This window comes from Pezoporus occidentalis, unplaced genomic scaffold (genome assembly GCF_034315485.1).
Source record: "Pezoporus occidentalis ecotype Australia unplaced genomic scaffold, CSIRO_AGI_Poc_V1 ctg46, whole genome shotgun sequence".
In the NCBI taxonomy this organism is placed as follows: Eukaryota; Metazoa; Chordata; class Aves; order Psittaciformes; family Psittacidae; genus Pezoporus; species Pezoporus occidentalis.
Genome location: NW_026915791.1, coordinates 6,781,409 through 6,806,406, shown reverse-complemented (window position 1 = coordinate 6,806,406; position 24,998 = coordinate 6,781,409). Strand labels below are relative to the sequence as shown.

Genomic DNA, 24,998 nt, shown 5'->3' with positions numbered 1-24,998 from the left:
GCAGTTGTAGTAACGCACAGGAACTCTTCCCTCCCAGGGTCTAGCAGAGCTGTATGAATACAAAAAGAAATACTCTGATGCAGACATTGAGCCCTTCCTGAAAAACTCCTCGCAGTTCTTCCAGAGCTATGTGGAAAGAGGGCTCCGGCTGATAGAAACAGAACGGGAGGGGAAAGGACGAATTGCTGCTTCTACGGGTAAGTGCTATAACAGAACTGATGGATCTATAAGAAGCAGAGATAGGAGGGCAGTTATATCCCCTGGTAGAAGTTAATATTTGCAGATGTTTATGGGTTTCCAAAGTGAGTTATATATTTTCTTGGCATTCGTGTTGCTTTATGAGGCACCATTTGCAGGGGCTGTGCACTCTATGTTTACAAAAAGATGCTAAAACCACCGTCACAGTCAATGTCAGAAACACCTGAAAGCTTGGTTAAACAAGTAGCTCTAATTCATATCCTGTAATGTAGGTTGAACATTAACCTGTGCTTCATTTGTCTGGTTATCAAGAGTTGTTTCTATCAAGTATGCAGCTGGTTTATAACAGCGGCAGCTCTCAGGTTCCCCTTTTATGTTTTGGTTACTAAAATGGTACAAGAGGTTTTTTGATAGTATTGTTTGCTGTGGAAGCGAAGTTTATTTAAAATAACATGAACTGTTTCTGTAGCAGTCTCTCACCCACTTCCAATCAATCAGCTTTTTAATTGGGTAAATTACTGGAAACCACTTAGTTTGTTAATGAGTCTTTTCATTGCGGATAAGCACAAATGAGTATTCAATGCAGTATTAGGGAGTGTATGTGACAAATTATCAGCTGACAGCAAAAACAGACGCAGTCTGGCAAAGCTACATTTAACTTTCATTTCTTTTACATTTCAGTGTTTTGGGAGACTTTCTCCTACTACTGCTCCTTCTCCTGTCCCTTTATACTACAGTATTTCTTTCAGAACCTCCTAAATGCCTGACTAGATAGGACAGGAAATTCTTTCATCCCAAAAGTCTGTACAACTGTGAAACGTTAGCTCAGCATTTAGGTTTCAAAGCAGAATTTGTGCCCCAATTTTATCTATCTTCTCCCTACCTTCCTTTTTGTAAAAAAAAAAAAAACAACAAAAAAGGACACTTGCATCTTGCAACCGTGCTTTATTTAGACTAAAGTGTACATAGAATCGTAGAATAGTTCGGGTTGGAAAGGACCTTAAGATCATCCAGTTCCAACCCCCCTGCCATGGGCAGGGACACCTCACACTAAACCATGTCACCCAAGTCCTCGTCCAATCTGGTCTTGAGCACTGCCAGGGATGGAGCATTCACAACCTCCCTGGGCAACCCATTCCAGTGCCTCACCACCCTTACAGTAAAGAACTTCCTCCTTAGATCCCATCTAAACTTCCCCTGTTTAAGTTTTAACCCGTTACCCCTTGTCCTATCACTGCAGTCCCTAATGAAGTGTCCCTCCCCAGCATCCCTATAGGCCCCCTTCAGATACTGGAAGGCTGCTATTCACCTTAATTCTCCTTTTGTCTATTTTACGTACCCTTGCAGTAAACAAGTGAAAAGAAATCCCTGTCCATGCCAAGTGTTAGAACTTGCTGTCCATTTCACAATGGAAAGGTTTTCCCATAATGTAAAATCCTTTCCTAATTTTTCTGTAGGGAAACTTTAAAAAGCTTCCTATATACCTTCCAGAAATCACTATTTCAGATTGAACTGGAAGAAGCAGCAGTTTTAAGTGACCTGAATGAGAGGTAAAGAGGGGTTAGAATCAGTGATGAGGTCTGCCCAGAAGTTCTACAAAACTTAGAAAAAGACAGAAGTCTCCAAATATTTCCCATCCTGCCCGTTGCTGAGTTCTCTGTTGGACATCATGGTTACTGCTGTTCCATATCAGCATCTTCCTCTCTCTCTTGGTGTCTACTTCAGCTGTCAGTCTCAGCACTACTTCTGGAGCTGCTCTGCTGCTGCTTCTTCAATGTCTCAAATACTTTTTCTGGTTTTCAGCTGTCATTCTTGCAAGGAAATGAAAGGGCTCATATGCCTGTACTAGCAAATGTAAATAGCTTGTTAGTTTGTAGGTTGGTTGATTCTTCATCCGTTGCATGTTATTTCAAGGAAATGACCAAGGATTTTACACTTGTTTGGTTTTAATCTTCCTTTTTTTTCCTTCCTCTTCCCCTCATCCTCCAGGAATTTCTTCTCAGATGGAAGGAACGTGTGTTCCTGCTTCTACCCACACTGTATCTTCATCCATAGGAAACTCAAATGGGGAGGAAGTGGGGCCTTCAGTTTACTTGGAAAGACTAAAAATCCTCAGGCAGCGCTGTGGCCTTGACAATGCAAAGGTATTGTACCTGACAACTCTTGTAAACCCCCAGGGAGGCACTTCATCTCTTGCTGTTTTTGTTTTAAGAATTCACATGATTGCTTTTTCTGTACTAAAGGCAGATTCCAATCAGAATCAATGATCTTTAATTATAGTGCGTGTCCTAGCTATTCACTGCATGTCACGTGCCCAGTATAAATGGCTTTAAACTCATTGCATGGTTAAGTAGGTTTATGTTTCACTTCACTCTGCAGCACTAGTACATATGCAGGTTATTTCTGCAGCCCTGTAGTCTGGTATCTTCCTTTGCCATGTAGCTGAGTCTCAGAAAGGTTTAACTAAACTATTGCTTTCTATAGATTAACATATACTGATCTCTGAGTTGAGTGATGTGGCAATTCTATATATTTCTGCTCTAAAAGAACTGTAAGAGCTGAACAAAGACTTTGAATGAAGTTTTATATGTTTTGAGTGCATGGCTACTGAAGCACAGAAATGCTGAATGAGCTTGGCGTTAGAAACCTGTGGGCCAAAATTTCTGACAGCCTGGTGATTGTGTTAGGAAGCCAGTGCCAACTACTGAAGTTTGCACTCAGCCACATGAGAAGTGATGTTTAATGTAGGAACAGTCATACAGGCACATCACTGTTTTAACCTTTGCAAACTTGCATCAGCTGCCCTCTGAGGAGGGGAGATGTTTCCTAGGCAATAGTATTAAGGTCATAAACATAGATGGAGGTATCAGTTGGTGGAAGAACAATGATTTAGTGTTTTAAATTAGATACTAGGAAGAAGTTCTTCACTCTGAGGGTGGTGAGGCACTGGCACGGGATGCCCAGGGAAGTGGCAAGTGTTCCATCCTGGCCAGTGTTCAAGCCCAGGTTGGACAGCATTTGGAGCAACCTAGTCTAGTGGAAGCTGTCCCTGCCCATGGCAAGGGGTTGGAACTGGATGAGCTTTAAGGTCCCTTCCAACCCAAGCCATTCTTGAAGTGACAATTTACACTTTTGTCAGAGTGGATTTTGCCAACCATTCTGGAATGTTCGTCCAGAATGCACAGCATCATTGCCTGTTGATGCTGTATGTGGGCATGGACTTTCCTCTTGCCTCATCAGTCTGTTCAGGGCTACACTGTCCATCTTGGTAAAATACTGGTCTGCTGTAAATTCATGATCTTTAAAGACTGTATAGCTCCTCTGTCCCTACTGACATCAAGCTAAACATGAGCTACTTGAATGATAGGAATTGAGTACTGGAGTTAGCTTTGTGCGTGGTTCTGACTTTAGCAACTGAGTATTGGTCCAGATCACCTTTGTGTTGTTTCTTCCCTTTCCTCTTGTCTTCAGTGTGAAGATGAAAAGACATTGATTATAGCTTGTACTTCTTGTATGGCTTTTGCCATTATCTTACACTTCACTTTCTTCTCCCTGCAGCAAGAAGACAGACCACCTCTGACGTCTCTGCTCTCTAAACCAGCACTCCCTACAGTTGCATCCTCTACAGATATGCTTCACAGTAAGCTCTCCCAGCTCCGTGAGTCACGGGAGCAGTACCAACATCTGGACCTGGACTCCAATCAGACTCATTCCTCTGGCATTGGCACTACTCTGGCTTCACCCTCTTCTGCAGCAGCTAATATTGATGACTTGAAAAAAAGATTGGAGAGAATAAAAAGCAGTCGCAAATAAAGATGCAAGAGACACGGCATCACTGTTGCTTGGGCTGTCTTCAGCTTTAGTTTACTAAACTAGAAGTCTTCATAGTTAAATGGCCTCATTTAGGCCTAATGTATACAAACTGGTTTATGTATAATACCGTGGATTTTGGGGGTTGAGTCATTGTGGCACAAGTATTTGTACATACTCTGCTTCTCAGTGAGCATCTCTTTGACAATAGAAGGCTGTCTGTGTATTAGTTTTAGTGTACAGACCTGTAAACAACCATATTCTTGCTCAGACTAGTTTCTCATACTTTTTTTTATTTGTACAATTGTCTTTAAGATCTTTTCCTAGTTCTTAACTCTTAGAAGATCTTTAGTGATTTCGCTTTTAATTTTGTGAATTCTTCTCCATGTAATCTTTGAACTGTTGGTTCTGTATGGACACACGGCATGAAGTAACTAATTTAAGTGTCTTTTGTAAATAAAGTTTGCATTAACTATACCAGCCTCTAGGAGCAGCAGTGACTGCTGGTTAGAGAAGTCACTCTCTATTCCTGAATGTTGTGACTGGGCATCTAGAAACTGAACTAAACTACTCTTGACATGAACCTTGGGGTTTGGTTATAAGGAAGATGAGTGAATATATACTATTTGTAGGTGCAATCCTGAAACTTTGCACTCTTTCTTCTATAAGCAGTAGTGCATTTTTCATATAGTTGTTTTTTTTGTTTGGAATATGTTTCTGTAACTTGAGAGTAAGTTGAGACTATTTACTTTGCTTAAATTGCTTATTTTAAATTACCTAGTCCTTGTGATGCCTTTACCCAGGTTAAGCATTGCCCCTCTGTGTACAAAAGCTTTCCTTGAGGGAGCCTGCTGCTGTTGATATGGAATAGATTAGCAGGGATGTACAGCCAGTGGACTCATGTATCCTGAACTCATTCGGTTACGCAGTCCTCTTCATGCAGGTAGACCTCATCACCACATCCTTTTTGCTCTTAAACATCTGATGTAAGCAGACTCTACTATTTAGTGTAACTAAGACACCTGGTAGTTCTAGTCTGCAAAAGCTATAACCACTGCTTCTTTTGTAGTCTTCTGATTAGCCTTTTTCAGAAGCTACAAGTGTGAAGACTTAAGACATATCCTGTGTAGCTTTTCTAGCCCTGTCATTCATGTTTTCACCTTATTACTTCACTTCCATCAGAGAGCTGGCTGTGAAGCATAAATTGCACATCTTCCATAGCTAGAACAAAGTTATTGACAAGTTGGACAGGCAGGCTTAAAATAGCACACTTCTGCTCTAGATTTTAATCTGTTCCATGCAACTGCTGCTTTCGTTGTTTGCTCTGTGGACCAGCAGTCTCTGCATCAGGGCTGTTACTCAAGCTGTCTTGCCTGATTACAGTGGAAATGTGGCTTTAAAGTAGTACCTGTACAGCAGATCTGTGCCAGAGCTTCTGCAAATGGCTGAAGTCTTCCTCTTACAGGACCCCTTGGCTGGGGTTGCAGTTGCTGTAATACTGCTTGGTGCTTATGGTGAGTTTGTACACTGCGGTAGCAGGTGACTTGCGAGTGTTCTCCATCCTGTGTTAATTGACGTGATGCCATTCATTGCTCCACCACCTCAGTTTAGTAGTCCCAGTCTCCTTTCCTAACCTGAAGTTGGGCATGCACTTTTCTTGTGGAACAAGTGGAGGTTTGGCCCTTCGTGGTAAGCGCTGAGGTTTTGTGCACTTACCTTGGGGCTGTTTGTGAATGGTTTGTGTTGGCTGGCACTGGAGTTACTGCCACTACCTCTCAATGACTAGCTGCTTTTTGAAACTAAGATTTGATCCATGTGTTCCTTTACCATGTCCAGTAGCCATTCTGAAGAGCTGTTTGTTAATTAGCTCAGGATGTTTAAACCAGCGCTGCCTGCAAACCTGCATACAGCTATTTTAAATTTGAAGTTGAATTGGAAGGGAAATACAGGAATAATTGAGAAGCAGAAGGTACAGTTGCTTACTATGAACGAGTTTTTGCCCTGTTGTCTCTGTAGTGTTTGGTTGGACTCAATATCCTGGGAGTTCTGAACTAAAACTTGTGCACATCCATTAATAAAGCCTAATCTCTAGCCCAGACAATATTTAAATAACATTAAACTGAATTTTAAAAATGATTCCTCTGTATTGTTTGTAACAAGTCAGCATTCCAGTGCCTTACTCCAGAAACTATGGTCCCTCTTGCCCTCTTAGATGTGCAGTTTATCACAGATGATGAGGTAGCAGTGAAAGGGTGAGGCTAAACATGAGGAGGGATAAACGTTTTCAGTGCCTGATGCCTGCAGTAGTTGATGGTTTAAACAGTTGTGGAACTGGAGCTCGTGAGGTTTCTTTCTTCAGCTGTATTGGAGAGGTTGGTTTTATGCTTTCTTTGGGCGATCAAATTGGGTTGTGTTCAAGTTGGTTCTTAAGTGAGCCATCTTCAGGGAGGTGGTGTGATAGTAACTGATCACAACGAACTGAACTTCATTTATATCCAACTTCAGGTGGATATCTCGCTTTTTAAACATAGTCACTCTGCTGCTTAATACACTTTAATACGGATCACAATGGAGTTTCACTGTTGCCTGTTTCTGTGGCTTGCTAGCGCTGTGAACAAGTTTAGGAATATGGTGTCATAGAGAGCAAAGACAGTTTCCAAATCTCATCATTACTTTAAGAGAAAATTGGGCTGAACAAATTGGCTACTCAAAAATACGTATTTACTGCTGAGTCTTCAGTGGCACACATTGCTGCTAAAGGAAGTTGATAAAAGAGCTAAAGCTTTTGGGAGTGATCCCTGAGCAGGCTTTGTAAGGCAACCAAGCGGGTATAGTGCAGGATGCTTCCATTGGAGGCCCTTGGACAATATGCATTAATTGTTTCCTTCTGAATCTTGCATTGCAGGTGGAAAATGCACTTTGAGGACCCAGCACCACCTGCCATGTCGAAAGTTACTGCCATACAGTATGGAAGTAATGGAAGTGCCACTTAATGTATGCAGGCCCATGTTCTTCTGTTGGATGAACTGTATACAGTTAGCAGCTTTAAGTTCTTAAGGTGCTAACCTTATGAACAGTGGTGCTGGTATTGTCTGCTGTTGTAGCTGAGAACAAGGTCTGTCCTCAAAATGGGTTCTAGTTGCTTTGCTTTTGACACCGGTATTGGTGTTCTATGTAATGCCACAGTTATTGTAGGTGACTATCACCAGTGCATTCTTGACTGGTTCTAGAACAGAAAATGAGTTGACTTGAAGGGAAGGAATGGACAGGGCCTGGGGGCAGGATTGTGCTTACTGCAACTGGTTTAAGGCTGTCATCCAAGGTCTAAAATCTATTGATAGCAGAGGGAGAAGGACCCGTTTGAAGCACAACGGGTAATCACCAGTGCAATCACTTCCATTCTGTCTGTACTCCTGGCTACTGGAATGGCTTTGTGCCATTAAGTGCAACTAAACTCAGCAGGAACAGAAGAAAGATGATGGTTTTGGGAACTTTTATTTTCAAGAGACAATACTTTGAGTTGTAAGGATGTTACTGTTCTACTTCAGGATCTTCTATGCTTCTATTGTAGGAAGTGGAGCATTGTAGCAAAACCAGGAGCAAGTAAGGTAATGCTTTTATCCCCCATGTTTTTCAATGGCTTTTCGCATCCACTTCTTCAGGCGGAATACATGGGTGTAAAATCCGTATTTGCCATCTCGGTCACAGCCTTCTCCCCACGAAACTATTCCCACTTGGTACCAACGGTTGTCATCTGGGTTCTAAAGCAAAGAAAACTGAGATTGGCACAAGGAGCAAGATACTTTGGGGTCTATGCATTGTATATAACCCAGCCTGTTTGTTGATGGAAACTGGTTTGGAATTAAGACTGTCATCTACTAGACACCAGCTTGTTGGAGTAACTTTACTCTTGAACCTCTTAAGTGAGAATTGGCCATCACTTGAGTCTTTGCAGCTGATCTCTCAGTGCTGAGACCTTGAGTAGCTCAGAACTTCAGTACAGAAGTGGGGCTGGCCTGCAGGGTTCATCTCGGTTGCTCACCTTGAGCATGAGATGGGTTTGCTTCAGCCACTCCAGCAGTTTCCATCTTTGCTGTTGCTTTTTAGACTATTACAGAAGTTCAGAATAGCACTAACCTACCTCTGTGTGTTTTATGAGCTCAATCCAGTTGAACATACCTTCATTACAAAAGGTCCCCCACTGTCCCCTTCACAGGCATCTCCTCTCTTTGTGTCTTCAGGACTGTAACCTGCAGGCAGGAAGAAAGTTGGGCATTTGACCGCAGGCTGGTGTTGGCCATCTCTTCCTTGAAGTATTGCTGCATCTGTTTGCTGAGATCCAAGAGGTTACTCTCATGCCAACTATTGCACTGAAATTTAGGAAGCTGTTTTGTGTTTTATATTGTATGTAAATCAGGTAACTGCTGCTGTCTGCAGCCTTCCTGAATCCACCCTGTGCTTCCCTCTGACCTCAGTCCTGTTTTCTTTCATGAGAATTGCTGTTGGTGTCGATTGCCACCATGTTCAGTAGCTGTAGCTCAAGCTACTGTGCCTTTCTCTTGTCTTACAAACTCCTGTGTGTGTAGTACTCCATGTACCCTGTTCTTTGGTTGTATTTACTATGGAGACACGTTGCCATCCTCACTTCCACTTTGCAGGCTCTGCTCTTTCTCTTCCCCAGCTGTCTTCCTACAGACTTGCTATGAAGAGGCAAGGGATTTCACTTTAATTCCTGATGGACTAGATGGTATCTCTTCATTTTCCCATCACCTGTATCTCCCCTTTTCTGCTGTATGCTGTCTTTTAAGAATGCTGTCTGTTATGGAATTCTAGAGTGCTTTGGGTTGAAAAGGACCTTAAAGCTCATCCAGTTCCAGCCCCCTACTATGGGCAGGGACACCTTCCACTAGAGCAGGTTGCTCCAAGCCCCATCCAACCTGGTCTAGAAAAAGAAACCATAAGAACAGTGTATTGTCAGTAGGAAACTGGCTTCCACCCTAACTCAAGCAATCACATCTTACTAGATGCAAGAGCACAAACTGAGTCAATTACGGCAGATTTGTGCAGGCCATTTCAGTTCCTACAGGCAAATGAAGAATACAGCAGAAAGCATTAAACTGGTACTGGTAAATCCATAGTCTCTGTATCTTGAATTCTGGGATCACTTCTATTCTCTCTCCAAAAGGGTATAGTGCCAGAAGAGCCTTAAGAAGGTACAGAGATGATTGGAAGTTCAGAAAGCCTTCTGTAGTAAGAAAGATTAAATCAATGCTACTTAGCTTGGAAGAGAAGGGACAGAGCTGTAAAGGGTCCATAAAATAGCATGTGACATGGAAAAGAAATATTCTTTCCCAAGTTATGAGTATAGATGTGTACCTATTCAAATTTATTAGACAGGAATTTAACAGAACATGAGCAACTAGGTTTTCCACACTAATCTATCAGTATTATGTATATGTATGTCTATAATCTACTGTCTCCAGTGCTACTTACCTGCACAGAACATGTTGTCAGTGACTTTCACTTTGGTGGATGCCTTGCAGATTCCCTGGTCCACAATGGGCAGGTTGAGCTGCTGCAGAACTGTGGGCAGGTTGCTGGGGCTGGTGGCCCATGTTTCTTTCAAGTTCCCCCAGCCAGTTACTCGCCCTTTGTAACCTGCCAGCATCAGCCTGGGGAAGGAAGTGCAGGTATAATCAAATGCATTGAACAGCTTTCTCCTGCCTGGTTCTCTTGATGCAAATAGCCCAAATAATGCATCTTTTTAGGTCTGCTTTGAAGGCCCAAAGGAAGCTATTGCAGGCTGCATTTGTAGGGCCTGTGGGACTGTCTCCTCACCTCTGCACAACCTCTTTGGAAGGCAGGCAGACAGGATGGATGTAGTCACTGAAGATGATGGGTCTCTTCAAGTGCATAAGTGCAATGTCTCGGTCCATGTTCTCTTTCCAGTTGTACTTGGGATGGATGATGATTTTATCCAACAGAGCAATCTTCTCTATATTCTTTTCATACCTGAAATAGCCATGAAGGAAAGAACTCTCTGTACTGTAGCAAGTGAGACTCTTCTGGGGTTCATGTACTCTCAGGTGCTCTGTACCCTCTGAGACAATTGCACCAGAGCACCCCTTCAGGCTTGGCATGCTTCTGCCCTCCCTTTCATTTCAGCCTTTGGGAGCAGCAAGAGCAGCAAATGGCAGCTCCCTTAGATCCCACTATTGACAGGGCTATGTGTGTTACTGGTACTGGACTGATAGCCAACCTCACTAGCTCATTACCCCAAGGGGAAGGCTAGATTCCTCCCACTTCATCCAGGCTCTTACTTTGCTCTTACGTGCTTGCCAATCCGCACCAAGATGTCATTTGTGGTGAGGTTCTTGTCCCAGGGTGGATAGTACAGACAATGAGCAGCAGTCAAAATCCAGCTGTCACTGATGAGGCTGGCACCGCACAGCAGCTCTTGAGGACTCTTTTTGTAGAGCATCACCTGCCTGAGAGACAAGGAAGGAGGAAGACTTAGCAGGACTACACATGTGGGTGGCTGAGTGTGTCCTAGTGTCATGCAGGAAGAGCAGAACTGGCAGTGAGCAGGGAAGAGCATTGTGCTGTACTGACAGAGAACTGCCTAAGTGCTCTAGGAAAAGCTTCCCTGGACCTGCATGTTCTGTGTAGAGGGCCATTAACCCTATTCCCTTCACCCAGAGGGGTTTCTTATCCTCTCTGCAGCAGCAAAGCTGCAAGGAGGAAGAGCTGAGGATGAAACCCACCAGCACTCTTGCTCTCCCAGGTGGAGGTGCACTTGGCCCCCGAGGAGAGTTTCTGTCCAGCTGTTTTAGTAGAGCCCTGTCAACCACTTGGAGAAGCTTTGATTAGAAGCCATAATGCCTGCATGCTAAGGGAGAGCCCCTATGGAAGAGCACGGCAAGATAACGCTTACCAAGGAGAGCTGCCAACTTCTGCATCGTCCCCATGGACAACTCTGCCTCCAATGTAAGAGTCCAGCAGCTCCTTCTCACTTTTGTCCGTTACCTTTTTCTTCTCAAATAAAGGACGAGTGCCACAGTCTGGAAACAAAAACCCAGGTCATCTGCCTTTGTTACTACCCTGATTCACAGGGGAGAGCGTTGTCTGTGGTCAGCATGCTAAGCTGTAAGAGCCTGGGAAGGAAGCACTTAGTAGCTCCATGATGTTGTACCTGGAGATTGACTTCTGAGGGTCCTTCAGTTTGACAGCACTTGGCAAGCTGGTGTCACTGAGAATGAGTGACTGCCCTGTGCGAAGGACCTGCAGCCTTTCTACAAACAGTGATGCTGTATCTGGAGCTTTTATAGAATCATAGAATAGTTAGGGTTGGAAAGGACCTTAAGATCATCCAGTTCCAACCCCCCTGCCATGGGCAGGGACACCTCACACTAAACCATGTCACCCAAGGCTCTGTCCAACCTGGCCTTGAACACCGCCAGGGATGGAGCATTCACAGCTTCCCTGGGCAACCCATTCCAGTGCCTCAGCACCCTCACAGTAAAGAACTTCCTCCTTATATCCAATCTAAACTTCCTCTGTTTAAGTTTTAACCCGTTACCCCTTGTCCTGCCACTACAGTCCCTAATGAAGAGTCCCTCCCCAGCATCCCGATAGGCCCCCTTCAGATACTGGAAGGCTGCTATGAGGTCTCCACGCAGCCTTCTCTTCTCCAGGCTGAACAGCCCCAACTTTCTCAGCCTGTCTTCATACAGGAGGTGCTCCAGTCCCCTGATCATCCTCGTGGCCTCCTCTGGACTTGTTCCAACAGTTCCATGTCCTTTTTATGTTGAGGACACCAGAACTGCACACAATGCTCCAAGTGAGGTCTCACAAGAGCAGAGTAGAGGGGCAGGATCACCTCCTTCGACCTGCTGGTCACGCTCCTTTTGATGCAGCCCAGGATACGGTTGGCTTTCTGGGCTGTGAGCGCACACTGAAGCCAGCCCATGTTAAGTTTCTCATCGACCATTTGCTCACCTGCTTCTCCTGAACCGAACGTTTTGTCATCAAAGAAGGTTTTGAACTCTTGAGGAAGGGTGGTACGGCCGGAGATTCCCTCTGACTGTTCGTACCCATCCTCTAGCGAGCTGTCTGAGAGAGACAAAGACCAACATGTTAAAAGGCCTAGTTACAGCTTCCATAATGCACAATGCAGTTTCCAGTGTAAATGTTTCCTTCCATGCACAGTGGGTCTGCTCTTCTTTAATGCTCTTTGCCCACTCTTGGAAAGAGGAAGAGCTGAAACCCACCAGCTCTTCTCCCACCAGAGAGAAGTGAACACATGAGAAGTGTAACAGCTCTATACAGGTACAGCAGGTTAGTACATGTTATACTTGGACATACAGGGCTGCCTTGTCTATGCCTCCCAGGCCACACGTACTGCTGTTGGTTGCCTGTGCCTACCCAAACCAATGCAGGCTCCTCACCGCAGTAGTGCAGGTCACAATATTCAAAGTTGGGTGGTTCATCTGTGACACACCAGACACCCTCATCATCTCCATCTGGGTTCCGGCAGTAGTTCTCCAGCAGCTTCACCTCTGGGTCGATGTGTTTTCCTTGGAGCACCTCTTTGGCTTTCTCAGAGTTCCACGGCAGACACTTAGCTCCAGACACAGTGACTGAGAGGGTCCCAGTGTAATGCAGCCCTTTCTCTTCTTCGCAGGGCTCCAGTGGGGCTGCTGGTGTGACCCGTGGAGTAAATTCAACTGTCGTCCTTTCTTCACCTGGAAAGACAGAGAGCTGGGATTTAAGCCATCACTTTGTGCTCAGAAGTGCTGTTAGCAAACAGCATTGGAGCCTCTTCACTGGGGCCTGGAGTTCCATGGGGTGTCCTGTTATGCTTGGGAGTTCCCACCGTACTCCCATGCATGTGGTGGCCCTCTCCAATACTGCAGTGTCAGAGGAGATTCCTTCAATGGGGGTAAGTTGAGGCTGGCACTATTCATCACATTTCTGTGTACCATTAAGCTGTGAGGGACAATATTGTGTTCCTTTCTGGGGTATCTTTGAGAAGCAGCTCAAGGGATGGGGTGCCCAAGCAGCATAAAGTTGCTGTGTTAGAACCTCCAATGCCTTTTACTCAAATGTGTATCTAGCCCGTATTTGGGTGAGGCTTTTACTGTGATGAGCTATGAAAGAGGCAAATTTAACTTTGGCCAATATTTCTATATCTAAAGATAAGAGAGAAAATGTTCCTGCCAGGCTTTCCACGCTGCTTCTTGCAAGTGTCTTAATGGCTGTAAGCTTTAAGCAGCATTTCCTGAGTGGGTACCAGATTACCTGCTCTGCAGCATCATGCTCTACTTGGCCGCACACTGCCTTCTCCTTGTGCCCTGGGGGCATCCCCATATGAAGAGAGACCCTCTTCCTGCTCACACTGGAGCACAACAGCCGCTGAGCAAGTCACATTCACCTTAATCCATGAGGCTGCTTCTGCGTGAGGTTGACTCATGTCAACATGATTGCAAAGCAGCTGTGCACAAAAGCACAGTCCTGCCACATCCATGCACAGAAGCAAGGCTTTTCCTGCCCATATCCATGCATGTGTAAGTGTAACAGCAAGGAGTCAGTCAGGAGCTAACTAGAGAACGGGGATAACACAGATGCCTGATCACCCCAAAGCATAGCACTGTCTGTTTCCAGTTCCCACATTGCAGACCAGGGCAATGGCAATGGTTTTCAAGCTTCACAACACCCTATGGTCACAATGGTTGTGACCGCTCTGGCTTTTCACTTGGAGTTGTTAACTTCAGTGAGTTTTGTCTCATTGCTTTTTTGGAAGAGAAACTTGTGCTGTGAGAAGGTTCTCTGCTTTCTACCAGTTCTGAGGCAAAGCCCCAGGGGATACAGCTCTGTAGGGTGGAGCAATGAGAAGGTGCTAAGTGCAGGGATGGTTCTCTATCCCCCTCAGTGCAACTACGGGAGAACCTTCTCACCTCTGTTACTGTTTAAGATGCAGCTCCTCTGCTCTGAAGGACCTCTCTTCATGTAAGATCCTTCCTGGCACCGTCAGTGCCAGTCTCAGTGCAGTGTTCCCTGCCAGAGGAAGGCTTGCTGGGATGGCATGTGGAGCTGTGACTCACCACACACTGGGATGGGACACTCCTCCCTTTCCACCGTTGGGTCGCGGGTGTAGCACCATGGCCCTTCTGCGTGGTTGTCTGGGTTCCTGCAGTAGTTCTCAATGAGGTAGGGATAAATGGTGGCATTAAATCTGTGAGGAAAGGCTGGTTAGGCCAGGAAGGAAGCAAGGACACCCTGGAGCACCCTTTAGGGGTGCATGGGAGATGAACTTACTTTGGTATATGTGGGTATTTGCTTGTCCACACTTGACATTCAATCCCTGACTTGGTGTAGCTGATGGTCCCCTTGTAGTTGTGGCCCAGCCCAAGAGAGCAGTTACCTGTCAAAACCCCAACACAGGGTAAGCCAGGGCCGGTGGAAGTGGATGTTGTTTGTCAAGGTCAGAGCTAGCATCCCACAACTCCCTTTAACTGCTGCTGCATGAGCCTGCACATGCACAGGCATTCTCTGCATGGGGTAGGAAGAGCATCTCCCTGAGGCTCTGTGCTTTGCTTTGGCTGCGGGAGCAGGTCAGAGGCCTGTTGAGAGGTTGCCTTGGGAACTGTCTCACAAGGAGAAGGCTATCTATCCCCATGCTGTTTGGGAAATGGTTAGTAGGGAAATAAAGAGGAAGAAAGGAATTGCAAACTCCCCTCTTCCTACTTTTCTTTCTAATCAGTGGCTTCACCAATGTTATATTATGGCTTTTTCCTTGTGAGCTCTGCAGGAAGCAAGTTCCTGGCACTCCTGTATCTGGGAGCTGATGTTAACATGAGTTTCTTACCTTCTAGACAAGCATCCAGAACTGCCCTGGACCATCCCGGGCTCTGACATACTAGGAAAATAAGAGGAAATGAACGCATTATATGAAAGGAATCCAAAGGAACATCCTGGTTTGAGCCAGTTCATCACCTAGGGACAAAACACAAGTGCTTTGTCCTGGAAAGCGAGCTCTTGTGAGAGGGTAGGGAGCCATCTCTCCAAGATGGACAGCGCATCCTAAGGGATAGCAGAGCACCTGCAGGACTTGAAGTGACTCACCTTGGTATCTTGACCAAAATACCTCCTGCAAAAAGAAAAGGAAATCAATAAAAATCATGTATTTAAGTGTAGAGAGGTGAAACATCAGCCCTTGCTTAGCAGGTTTGCATTGCCCCATCACAACACAAGGACCAGACCTAGCTCTGTGGATACCAGTTACTACAGAGTCCAACAAAGCAAAACAATCCATTATAAAACCACATCATTGCCACTCATCACACTCAATAATCAATACTGTTGTTTCTAAACAGACCAAAGATGCTGCACCCTCCATCAGCCTGCAGAGGAAGCAGAACCTGGGCTCCAGGGCAGGAGTCCAAGGAGCTGAACCCAGAACGTGTAAGGGCACAGACAGCTCATAGGCAGGTATTGCTCAGCTCTTGGAGCTATGTCTCTGCTGTGCAGCCTGAGGATGATTGCTGTAGAAATACCCCACAGAGGTTGTATCCTGCTGGCTCAGGCTCCTGTCTATCTGTTTACTGTTGTATTCTTGGGTGCAGAATTCGGCCTTGGGGCTAGGAGCACATCCAAGAAGGATGCAGAACAAATCCAGCAGTCAGTGAGTCTGGAAGCCAGGACAAGGGAAGGATGCTGCAAAAGCTTCAGCTCAAAGGACTTTGAGGCCCCTGCACTCAGTGTTTGGTGGCTAAGCCAGCTCTCCCGTGAGCATCTGGGACTGTGGCAGCTCAAATGTGTGCAGCACCATCCGAACCGGTGGAAGATGCAATTGAGGACAAAGGCGAAGGCTCTGTCACTGCATGCTTACACGAGAGAGGCAGGGAAAGGAACCTGAGCTTTGAGCTACGTTCCCTGGCGCGGCTGCAGGAGCGAAACTCCCTTAGAACACCCAAGCATTCCACCGTGCGAGCCGCTGGCCCCCCACCACCGGGATCAGCCGGGGGGCTGTTTCCCGGGAAGCCGCAGCCGTACCGTCTGAACTGTGGACTCCAGGGCTTCAAAGGCCTCCTCGTAGCTGCAGCTCTCCTCCAGGCACTCCCGCTCCAGGTTCCCCTTGAGCATCTCCTCCAGGAAGCCCTTGTTGGCACGTCGCGGGCGCTTGAGCACCGACAGCGCCTGCCCCTTTTCCAGGAAAACTACGGGGTCAGAACAGTGCAGTCAAAGGGGGGCTCGCATCCGGGGGGCCACTTACCCTCCCTTCCGCAGGCAGCGGATGTGATGGTCCCACAGCCTCCCCCAGGGCCACACACGGAGAGACGAGAGCCCTCTCAGGTCTATGCGATCAGAGCGGGCTCGCTGTGTGCCAGGGCTCACATCGCTTGGGCAGCACAGGTGACAGGAACCCTCTGCTATCCTCAGCAAAGCTGCTCTGTTCATCTGTGGTTAGGTCGAGGCTTGTTTGCGTGGAGCCCGCTACTGCTCCCTGCCAGCCACTGCATTTGTCTTGCCAGCCTCAGACTGGTGCAATGGGCACAGCTTGGTTCCATCTTCATGGTCAGAGACCCTGATTTGAGAGCCATAGACAGCTCTTCCCACACACAGCAGAGGGTCAGAGAGGACCTAACCTCGTATTAAGATAGATAGATTTGAGGCACTGATAAGAGAAAAGCAGCAGTGAGCACAAAGGCAGCATGTTGCGTATGACCTGAAGTCTAGATAAGGTAGAACTGTGGGGGCAATGGAGAATTGCAGCCACCTGGGTTAACTGAGGAGCTGCAGCCCAGAAAGGCCCACAGCTGTGTTGCATGTGGTCCTGGACTGAGCCACATTCCCCTTCCCCACCATCTCTCAAGTGATCCACAACATCCGCTGAGCTGCTGTCAGCACATGCTGGATGCTGCTGCATCCTCCCCTGCAGGAAAGCCCTGTGCTCACTCTGCTCTTAGCATCCTCTCACTCTCAATTTCAGCCCTTTACAAGGTCCTTCTGCCCTATCAAGAAAACCTGTCACTGGCTCTGCTCCTGGGTAGAAATAACCCAGCCTCCTTTCTCCTGTCCCCCACTGGTACCGTCCTTGTCCCCGTGCCATCGTGTCTTACCTCCAGCCTGGCTCAGTGTGAGGTGCAGAAGGCTGGACAAGAGCAGGCCCCTCAGGAAGCTGGCTGTGTGGTGTGCCATGCTGCACAGCCCTGCCTGCGGGGGAATGCAAAGGGAGCAGGAACAGCGGAGTCACAGCCCCGCTGGGTTAATATTGAACCAGAATGAGGAAACAGGACTCCAGAGGTCGTGGTGTGTCAGGGACAGAGGGACCGGGGCTCCTCTTATCCCTCCTCTCTTGGCATCTCTCCCTCCTTTCAGGGCATCTTCATTTTCTTGATTGGTGGAAGACAATTGAAACGTCTCTGGATGCCCACAGGACCACAATTAGCATCCCGTTTCCTAACAGGGAAGATGGCAGGAGGAGTGAGGGGATGGGCCTGGCACAGGGAGAACTCAGGCTGGCACGGAGAGGTCTCTGCCAGAGGCCCCATCCAGAGTAGCTCGCACCTCTTCCCTTGGTGCCACTTGGGTCCATGCAGCTCTTGGCGCATCATGGGCTTGGGTCCCTGCCTCTGCCTAATCTCAGAGGCTGTCTTTCGGTATCCTCACACACAGCAAGACTTGGATTGCTCCTGAGCCGTTCCCAATCCTTCTGTTTTTAGCTGCAAGCCCCACCTCACTTTCCCCCCTAACCTGTCTTTTCTCCCTGCAGTTATCAGCGAGCTCAGTCCCAGCTATTGCAGCACCAGAACACACAGGTTAAGTCTTCCCCTTCTCCATCACCCACGCCAAGCAGCAGAACTGGGGTGCCTGAGGCAGCCCAGGTGGAATTTTCCTCCCATTAGGTCAGCAGTGCCGTTGGCAGTGCAAACTTCCCACTGCATTAACAATTCCCAGTGGAGTGGAGGATGGTGGAGCAGCATCGAGTTTGTGCTCCCACCCCAGCGGAACACACGGAAGTCCATCCAAAAGGAAACCGAAGCTCTGATGAGCACACCCAAAGCCAGCCAGGAAAACAAGGGCTTCCAGGAACAGCGAGGCAGGAATAGCTGGGATGTCATCAGCTACTGAGTCAAGAACCGGGCTTCCAGAGCTGGGAAAGCTCCAGTGATTCCTGCGCCAGGCAGACAGTTGGTGGAGTGAGGAGCCACCAGGGTGGGGGGAGCCCCGGGTGCTCCACATGCCACCAAGGTGCTTTCTGCCCGCAGGGAGCATGTCCTGCCTCTGTGCAGCAGATCCGGCTGTAATGTTTGCCTCCATGGAAGGAGTGCAAATATTAGCATTAGGATGGCTGAGGAATGACTCTGTGGCCACTGGTACAAAGAGCAGCTCCAGGGGCTTCCTCCCTCCCTCCGTTAAGTGTCTCCTCATGCACACACACCCCTGGGCTTTGGAGAGGCACCCTTAGGAATGGCCCTGGATGGACATGACTTGGGTGGAGGAGGATGGCATTGAGCACAAGCCGTGCTGTTTCACAGGCAGAGGGCACAGGCAGGTTTTGGAGGGCAGGTGAAATCAGAGCTGCTGGCATCACACACAGCAGGCACCACCACGGCTGTGGGAGGAGGCACAAAGGGCCCCACGTCTGTGTGAGCCCATGTGGCAATGGAGGGTCCTGCTGAGCTGATGGGGAGGGCAGCAGCAAGGACAGGTTCTTTACTGTCTATGCCATAATCTGTGTTTGGTCTCACATTGCAGGTGGGACAAGTGACCTCAGGGCTGCTTTGAGCAGGTATCAGCACCTCTGCTCTGGAGCCAGGCTGAGAGAGCTGGGCTGGTTCAGCTTGGAGAAGTGAAGGCTCCTTAAGGGGAGACCTGAGAGCAGCTCCAGTGCCTAAAGGGGCTACAAGAATAACAGGACAAGGGGAAATGGCTTTAACCTGACAAAGGGGAGACTGAGATTAGATATAAGGAAGAAGCTCTCCCCTGTGAGAGTGCTGAGGCGCTGGCACAGGGTGCCCAGAGAAGCTGTGGCTGCCCCATCCCTGGCAGTGTTCAAGGCCAGGTTGGACACAGGGGCTTGGAGCACCCTGCTCTAGTGGAAGGTGTCCCTGCCCATGGCAGGGGGTTGGAACTGGGTGAGCTTTAAGGTCCCTTCCAACCCAAACCATTCCACGATTCAATAATTGAGCAGGCCCCTATGGATGTGAATGCAGGGAAGAAATCCCACTGCAGGGAGACTGCTGCCGACTCCCAGCTGTAGTGATGAGAGAGACAGATGCTGCTGTGCTCTGCAGGTATGTTCATTGTGGATCCCAATAAGAAAGGCACCCACACTCTGTAAAGCATTGATTAAAATATAGTTTGTTGGGGGTAATTCCTGAAGGTTAAATTGGGGTATGGGATAGCATGAGATAATGTTAAACCCTTCAGATGCTGGGAACACCAAGTAATACAGCATCACCACATGCCACACTGAACTGGTGTTTGTGCTGCAGTTCACCAGTGTCATGGTCCTAAAGGTTTTCATAGGCTTTTCTTGGAGCTAAACAACTGTATTTGTCATTTCTGCTGTCAATCAAAAGGATGTGCACATACAAATATGCAGCTTCACTCTGAGATAAAGGATATAGGTTCCCCAGTTAGGCGTAGCTGCTAAGCTCATCCTGTGGCCAAGTGGCATGTGCAGCACTGGCCTGCACCTCCTCATCTCATTACACAGATCACCAGAGTATTTCCCTTCATAGGAACTGCCAATATTCTCAGTCACTTCTTTTTTCCTTCATTCCTTCTCTTCTTTCCTTCAAAGGAAAGGTGTCAGCACCTTCTATGGTATCATGCACTATGTAAGGTTAACTTTGAACAACAGTAGAACACAGCAGTTAAGCCTGGTTATCAGGCAGGTCTGAATATCCTCCAATACTTAGCTATGCCATATTCCTTTAATGTTACTTCTGTTCTGGCTCTACAATCCTTGTGTTCCTTATGCACTTGAAGAAAAGCCTCACTGAGAGCAACCATCCCGTCACTATCTCTGGATGCTTCTTTTCCAGCTGCTGTTCTTCTTTCCCCCTGTGAAACGGGACAAACCCGCCTGCCAGGGCCATTAGGTTGATAACTGTAACTGCTGCAACCTTTTAGCTCAAGATTACTCAAGGTTACATCCATCACTTATATTTCATCTATTTCTTTACACTGGCTTTGCTTTATAATTGGAGATTTTCACTACATCCTGGGATGTTTTCCAGCCCTTTCTGGCTATGATTCTATGTTGGCAATTACAGATGCTGGCTCTTCACATCGCAGCCTTTTCTTGTTCTGTGATGTGCTTCTAGAGCTTCTCTCTGTTTCTCCCATTCTCGTAGTTAGCCCCTGCAGCAGGACAGTGTGCATCAGCTGTCACCTCTACAGGGGCTTTGACTTACTGGAAGCTTTGGATGTTCCTTGTACATCCAGTGCTTACATCTGGTAGCTGTTCCCATAAGCAACTCTTTATATCTATTTTCTCCCTTCCTTCACCCACCCACGAGTGATGGATGCTATTCTTACGGTAAGAGAGTGAAGATTCTTACCTTTACCCTCCCAGAGTGATGGCTTTCAACAGAGCTGGGAGCTCTGATCTCTTTGCCTCTATGAGTTTACTCTTATTTTTAAGTGAAGAAAGTTTCTGGCAATTGTTTATTTCCTATGTAACTATTTTTCCAGCTTCCAAGGAGCAAAGTATTGAGGGTTTGGCCTTGGCCTGTTTTCTTGGGCCTTCATCAGCTCTATGATAGATGGATAGTTTCCTGGTTCAATTGGGGTATTTCTGAATATGTTCCTAAAGTGAGTTAGACAGTCTGATTCACAATTGTAACACTCTGGATACAGTCACAAAGGATGAAGCCCCATCCCCTCACACAGGGATTCCCCTGTTGCTGAGGATACAGGAGCTGCTGAGCAGGGACTTCAGGTGAAGCCCTGCCAGCCAGGAGAGTTCGGTGCTTGCTGCCTGAAGCTGTAAGGGTTAAGCTTGTCTCCAGCCAGCCAAGTGACCTGCTGCCCCAAAGCATAACGATTATCTGCATTACAATGCAGCACAGCATCTAACTGTTTGCCATGCTGGTGTATGGGACCAGGCAGGCACCCATCCTTTCCTCACTATACTTATTTCAGTAAGGGGTTTCTCACCAGGATCCTGCCAACTACACCAAATGTAATGCACTGGTGCAAGAGTTTGTTGTGGATCCCAGTAAGAAAGGCACTCAAAGCCCATAATGTATTAATTAAAGTACCATTTAGTGGATATAACACAAGAAAGTGTATAGCATGAGATAATCCTACGCTCCATTAGATGCTGCCAACACCAAGCTGTACAGCATCAGATAGGTGTCTAGTCCAGCCATGGCACGCTGCACAGATCCCATCCATGTTGAGGTTCACCAGTATCATGGTTTTCAGGGCTTTAATAGGATTTTCTTAGGAGTAAACAACTCCATCATTTTGCTATCAAGCAAATGGTTGTCACATAAGAACTGCTGCTTCTAAGATAGAGACAAAAACACAGTGGTGGCATCAGCACCATGTGCCCAGTGGGAGTCACCTATGGGATCCTCAGTCAAGATTAGCTGGCCAAGTTTATCCTGCAGCCAAGTGATACGTGCGGCACAGCACAGCCCTGGCCCTACCTACTCAGATCAACTGTTAGAGAACAGCATTCTGTGAAGACCTCCTCATTCATAATTGCTCCTACTCTTTCTCTCCTGTTCTCTCAACTAAAGCAGGTCACAGGTCAGCAGATGAGGCTTTAGGGGCCTGGATTCTCCCTTTCTGCTCCCCCAGTTGCTCCCACTTCTCTCCTGGTTCCTGTGTGACAGAGGGCACACGCTTCAAACGTGCCCATGAGGCCAGCTCCAGCGAGAACGCTTTGCAGCTGTGTCAATATTTGAAAACTCAGCTTCAAATACAAGCCCCCCCATGGGCCTGTGCTCCCACTGGTGAGTCCCAGCAGCCAGGGCACAGACCGAGCTCCTCTGCCCCTCACTTTAAAGAAAAGAGCTGAAAATAAGGACACCCAGAGGTTTATTGACTGAATTCACCTCCCATCCTCACATCAAAGTGTCCTGGATCTGACTCCAGCTCCTTGTCTGCAGGCTGGTTGTAAAAGTTGAGTGTAGAAACTGCAAAGAGCAGCTTTTCAGGTTGTTTCTGTGTTCATAGCACCCCAACAGGGAACTGTCTGAGTCCCCAGTGACACTACACCCTCCTCTTGGGCATTAGAAGCCCAGAGAATTTAAGCCCCTAAACAAACCTTTTTTGGGGAACTGCAGATGTTAGAGAGGTGCAAGAGAGAGCAAGAACAGCTTAAACTGAGGATGCAGCAAATGAAAACAGTGTTTGTGTAACAGGGAGTGCAGAGTGGGCAAGGGTTAAAGACCTCCACCAGGTCTGGTATTGACCATCTCTTCCTATGAAGTCAAGTTCATGTGGCACTGGGAACTGTGCACTTTCTTCCTGAAATGTGACCCAGTTGGCAAATGAGCACTGAAGAGGATGGAGCAGTGGGAATATTGAGGTGTAGTTGTGCTGGTGCTGCCTTTTAGCTTTATGGTGCAGGAGCAGGAAAGATGTGGAAGAGAGGAAGCAAGAACGGGAGAAAAAGAACAAGGGAAATAATAGATTCATGAACCCAATTTAAATGTGGAGGGAAAGGGCAAAATCTCTTGAGCATACCAAGATGAAGGGCTGGAGAAGTGAGCAGCCTCTCAGCTGGGGACAGCGAAAACTGCACTGTACAGTGAGACACGAAACTATTCTTTCATGTCCTCAGAGACCTTCCAGTCACTGCAAGGCCTAAAGCAAGCAAAACGTGACAGTGGAGAAGGAACACTCAGCACCAGCTCCAAGGTAGGACTTTGCTTCTGCTACTTGTGAGAAATGCTCTTCAAAAATGCACAACAGAGACACCTTGGTAACACCTGGGAGCTGCTTCCCAGCGATGGCTGCAATCAGCATCCCCTTCAAATGAGCACAAGCGCTGCTGAGCTCCAAGAAGAGCAACAATTAATTAGGAAAGACTTGAACAGAAGGTGTTGTTCAAGCTGCTGCTTTGAGACTCCTCCTGCCTTCCCCATGGTGCATTGTCAGAGGCAGAGCACAAGCACTGATCATTAACACTGTGGGTGTCTTCTCTAGGAAGTTATTCCCATTGACAGCCAGTGCTCTCTCTGCACCAGGTCCTGCATGTGTAGGCTCGCAGCTCCAAGGAGCAGCTATCAAAGTACCCAGGTCTACATAGACAGTTACCTCCAGGACTGCTTAATTCTGCCTGGGGCTGAGCTATAGAGCCTTGCTGCCACAGAGAGACAAGAGAGATGGGGTTTTTGTTGGGTTTAGTTTTACCCCATTTTAATAAGTACAGAAGAAGATCAGGATGGGGGGAACAGTCAGATGCCAGGCTTGACCTCCACCACTTCTGCAAGGGCTCTGAAGCCCACCCCTTCCTGGATGACGCCAACAGGTCTCGTTTGGTGCAGTAAGCCTTGTCACACTGGGTGCACTGGAAGGGCTGCACGCCCTGGTGGGCCAACACATGGGCTTTGAAGCTCTCCTCTGAACTATGGTGCTTGCCACACTCCATGCACAGGAAGGGCTTGTGGCCAGCATGGGCAAAGTGGTGCTTCCTGAGGTGGCAGAGCTGCAAGAGGGCTTTCCCACACTGCCCACAGCGGTGCCTGCCCTTGATCATCTCCTTTTGGGATGGGGCTTTTGGTGGGGGATCTGGGATGTCAGAATGACCCCAACTTGAAGGTGACAACAGACCCAGGTCTCCTGGACATGGCTCTTTATGCCCCATCTCTGCTGCAGATCTGGGATCCACATCCTTGTCAATTCTTCCTTGTGCCCGCCGTTGGTCTTAATGCTTGAGGTGGTCTTGAGGTGCTGATTCTCAGCCCTCAGCTCATGTTTGGAAGCTGTGCCTTCCTCTTCTCGCAGCCTGTGGAAATGCTTGGTGGGCAGCCTGCTAACCTCAGTGGGGAGACATCAAGGACCGCGGTTTTGTCACCTTGGAAACATCAGGATCCCCTGCACGAAACCAGACACATGGCGGGTGACTTAATGCTGGCTATTGCTATGTGACATTATTGCTCCTGGATCAGAGGAATAATGTTTGAGATGGATGAAGATAGGCTGAGAAAGTTGGAGCTGTTCAGCCCGGAGAAGAGAAGCTGCATGGAGACCTCATAGCAGCCTTCCAGTATCTGAAGGGGGGCTATAGGGATGCTGGGGAGGGACTCTTCATTAGGGACTGTAGTGACAGGACAAGGGGTAACGGGTTCAAACTGAAACAGGGGAAGTTTAGGTTGGATATAAGGAAGAAGTTCTTTATTGTGAGGGTGGTGAGGCACTGGAATGGGTTGCCCAGGGAAGTTGTGAATGCTCCATCCCTGGCAGTGTTCAAGGCCAGGTTGGACAGAGCCTTGGGTGCCATGGTTTAGTGTGAGGTGACCCTGCCCATGGCAGGGGGGGTGGAACTGGATGATCTTAAGGTCCTTTCCAACCCTAACTATTCCGTGATTCTATGGATACTACGGATAACCCTGGGCTCTGGCATAACCGCTATTACTTCTATGACCCTTTCTTCTTTGAAGCTGCATTTCTAGTGTTTCACAGGCAGTGTCTGGGAGGCATCACCGCAGAACCAACCAGGTTGGAAACGACCTTTAAGGTCATCAAGTCCAACCATCACCCAGCACTGCCGAGCCCACCGCTCAACCGTGTCATTGAGGGACCGGCAGCCACCGACAGAACAGGGCACCCGCTCCCTCCTCGGCCGGCGGCTCTGGAGGCAGCACAAGGTCCGGTCCGCAGCCTCGGGGGATCCCTCCGGGCCATACCTGAAGGCCGTGGGCCGCTCGCTGCACCGGGCCGCGCGTCCCCCGCCGGCGCGGCTCGTCCCGGCAAGGGGCTCCTACCGCGGCCCCCGCGCTGAGCCGCCCGCCGGAACG

General features: G+C 47.8%; 2 protein-coding genes across 7 annotated transcripts in view; one reads left to right on the top strand and one right to left on the bottom strand.

Moving 5' to 3' along the window:
* CKAP5 (cytoskeleton associated protein 5) overlaps positions 1-6,144 on the top strand; it is a 51,744-nt gene extending 45,600 nt beyond the window's left edge. For all 6 annotated transcript variants that reach the window (XM_062635850.1, XM_062635851.1, XM_062635849.1 and 3 more), the window contains 3 exons: positions 38-197; positions 2,188-2,342; positions 3,757-6,144. In XM_062635850.1, the coding sequence (XP_062491834.1) occupies positions 38-197; positions 2,188-2,342; positions 3,757-4,011 (570 nt within the window). In that variant the 3' untranslated portion in view covers positions 4,012-6,144. The remainder of the gene's footprint in view (positions 1-37; positions 198-2,187; positions 2,343-3,756) is intronic.
* A 1,343-nt stretch (positions 6,145-7,487) lies between these two features.
* Positions 7,488-17,288, bottom strand: F2 (coagulation factor II, thrombin). The gene is made up of 14 exons (XM_062635848.1): positions 17,130-17,288; positions 16,063-16,226; positions 15,133-15,157; positions 14,876-14,926; positions 14,326-14,431; positions 14,112-14,242; positions 12,456-12,752; positions 12,007-12,120; positions 10,943-11,069; positions 10,329-10,496; positions 9,847-10,020; positions 9,502-9,680; positions 8,188-8,258; positions 7,488-7,769 (listed from the first exon to the last, which is right to left on the bottom strand). The coding sequence occupies exons 1-14, from the start codon at positions 17,206-17,208 to the stop codon at positions 7,626-7,628; spliced, it is 1,830 nt and encodes a 609-aa protein (XP_062491832.1). The 5' UTR covers positions 17,209-17,288; the 3' UTR covers positions 7,488-7,625.
* Between the last annotated feature and the right edge of the window lie 7,710 nt (positions 17,289-24,998).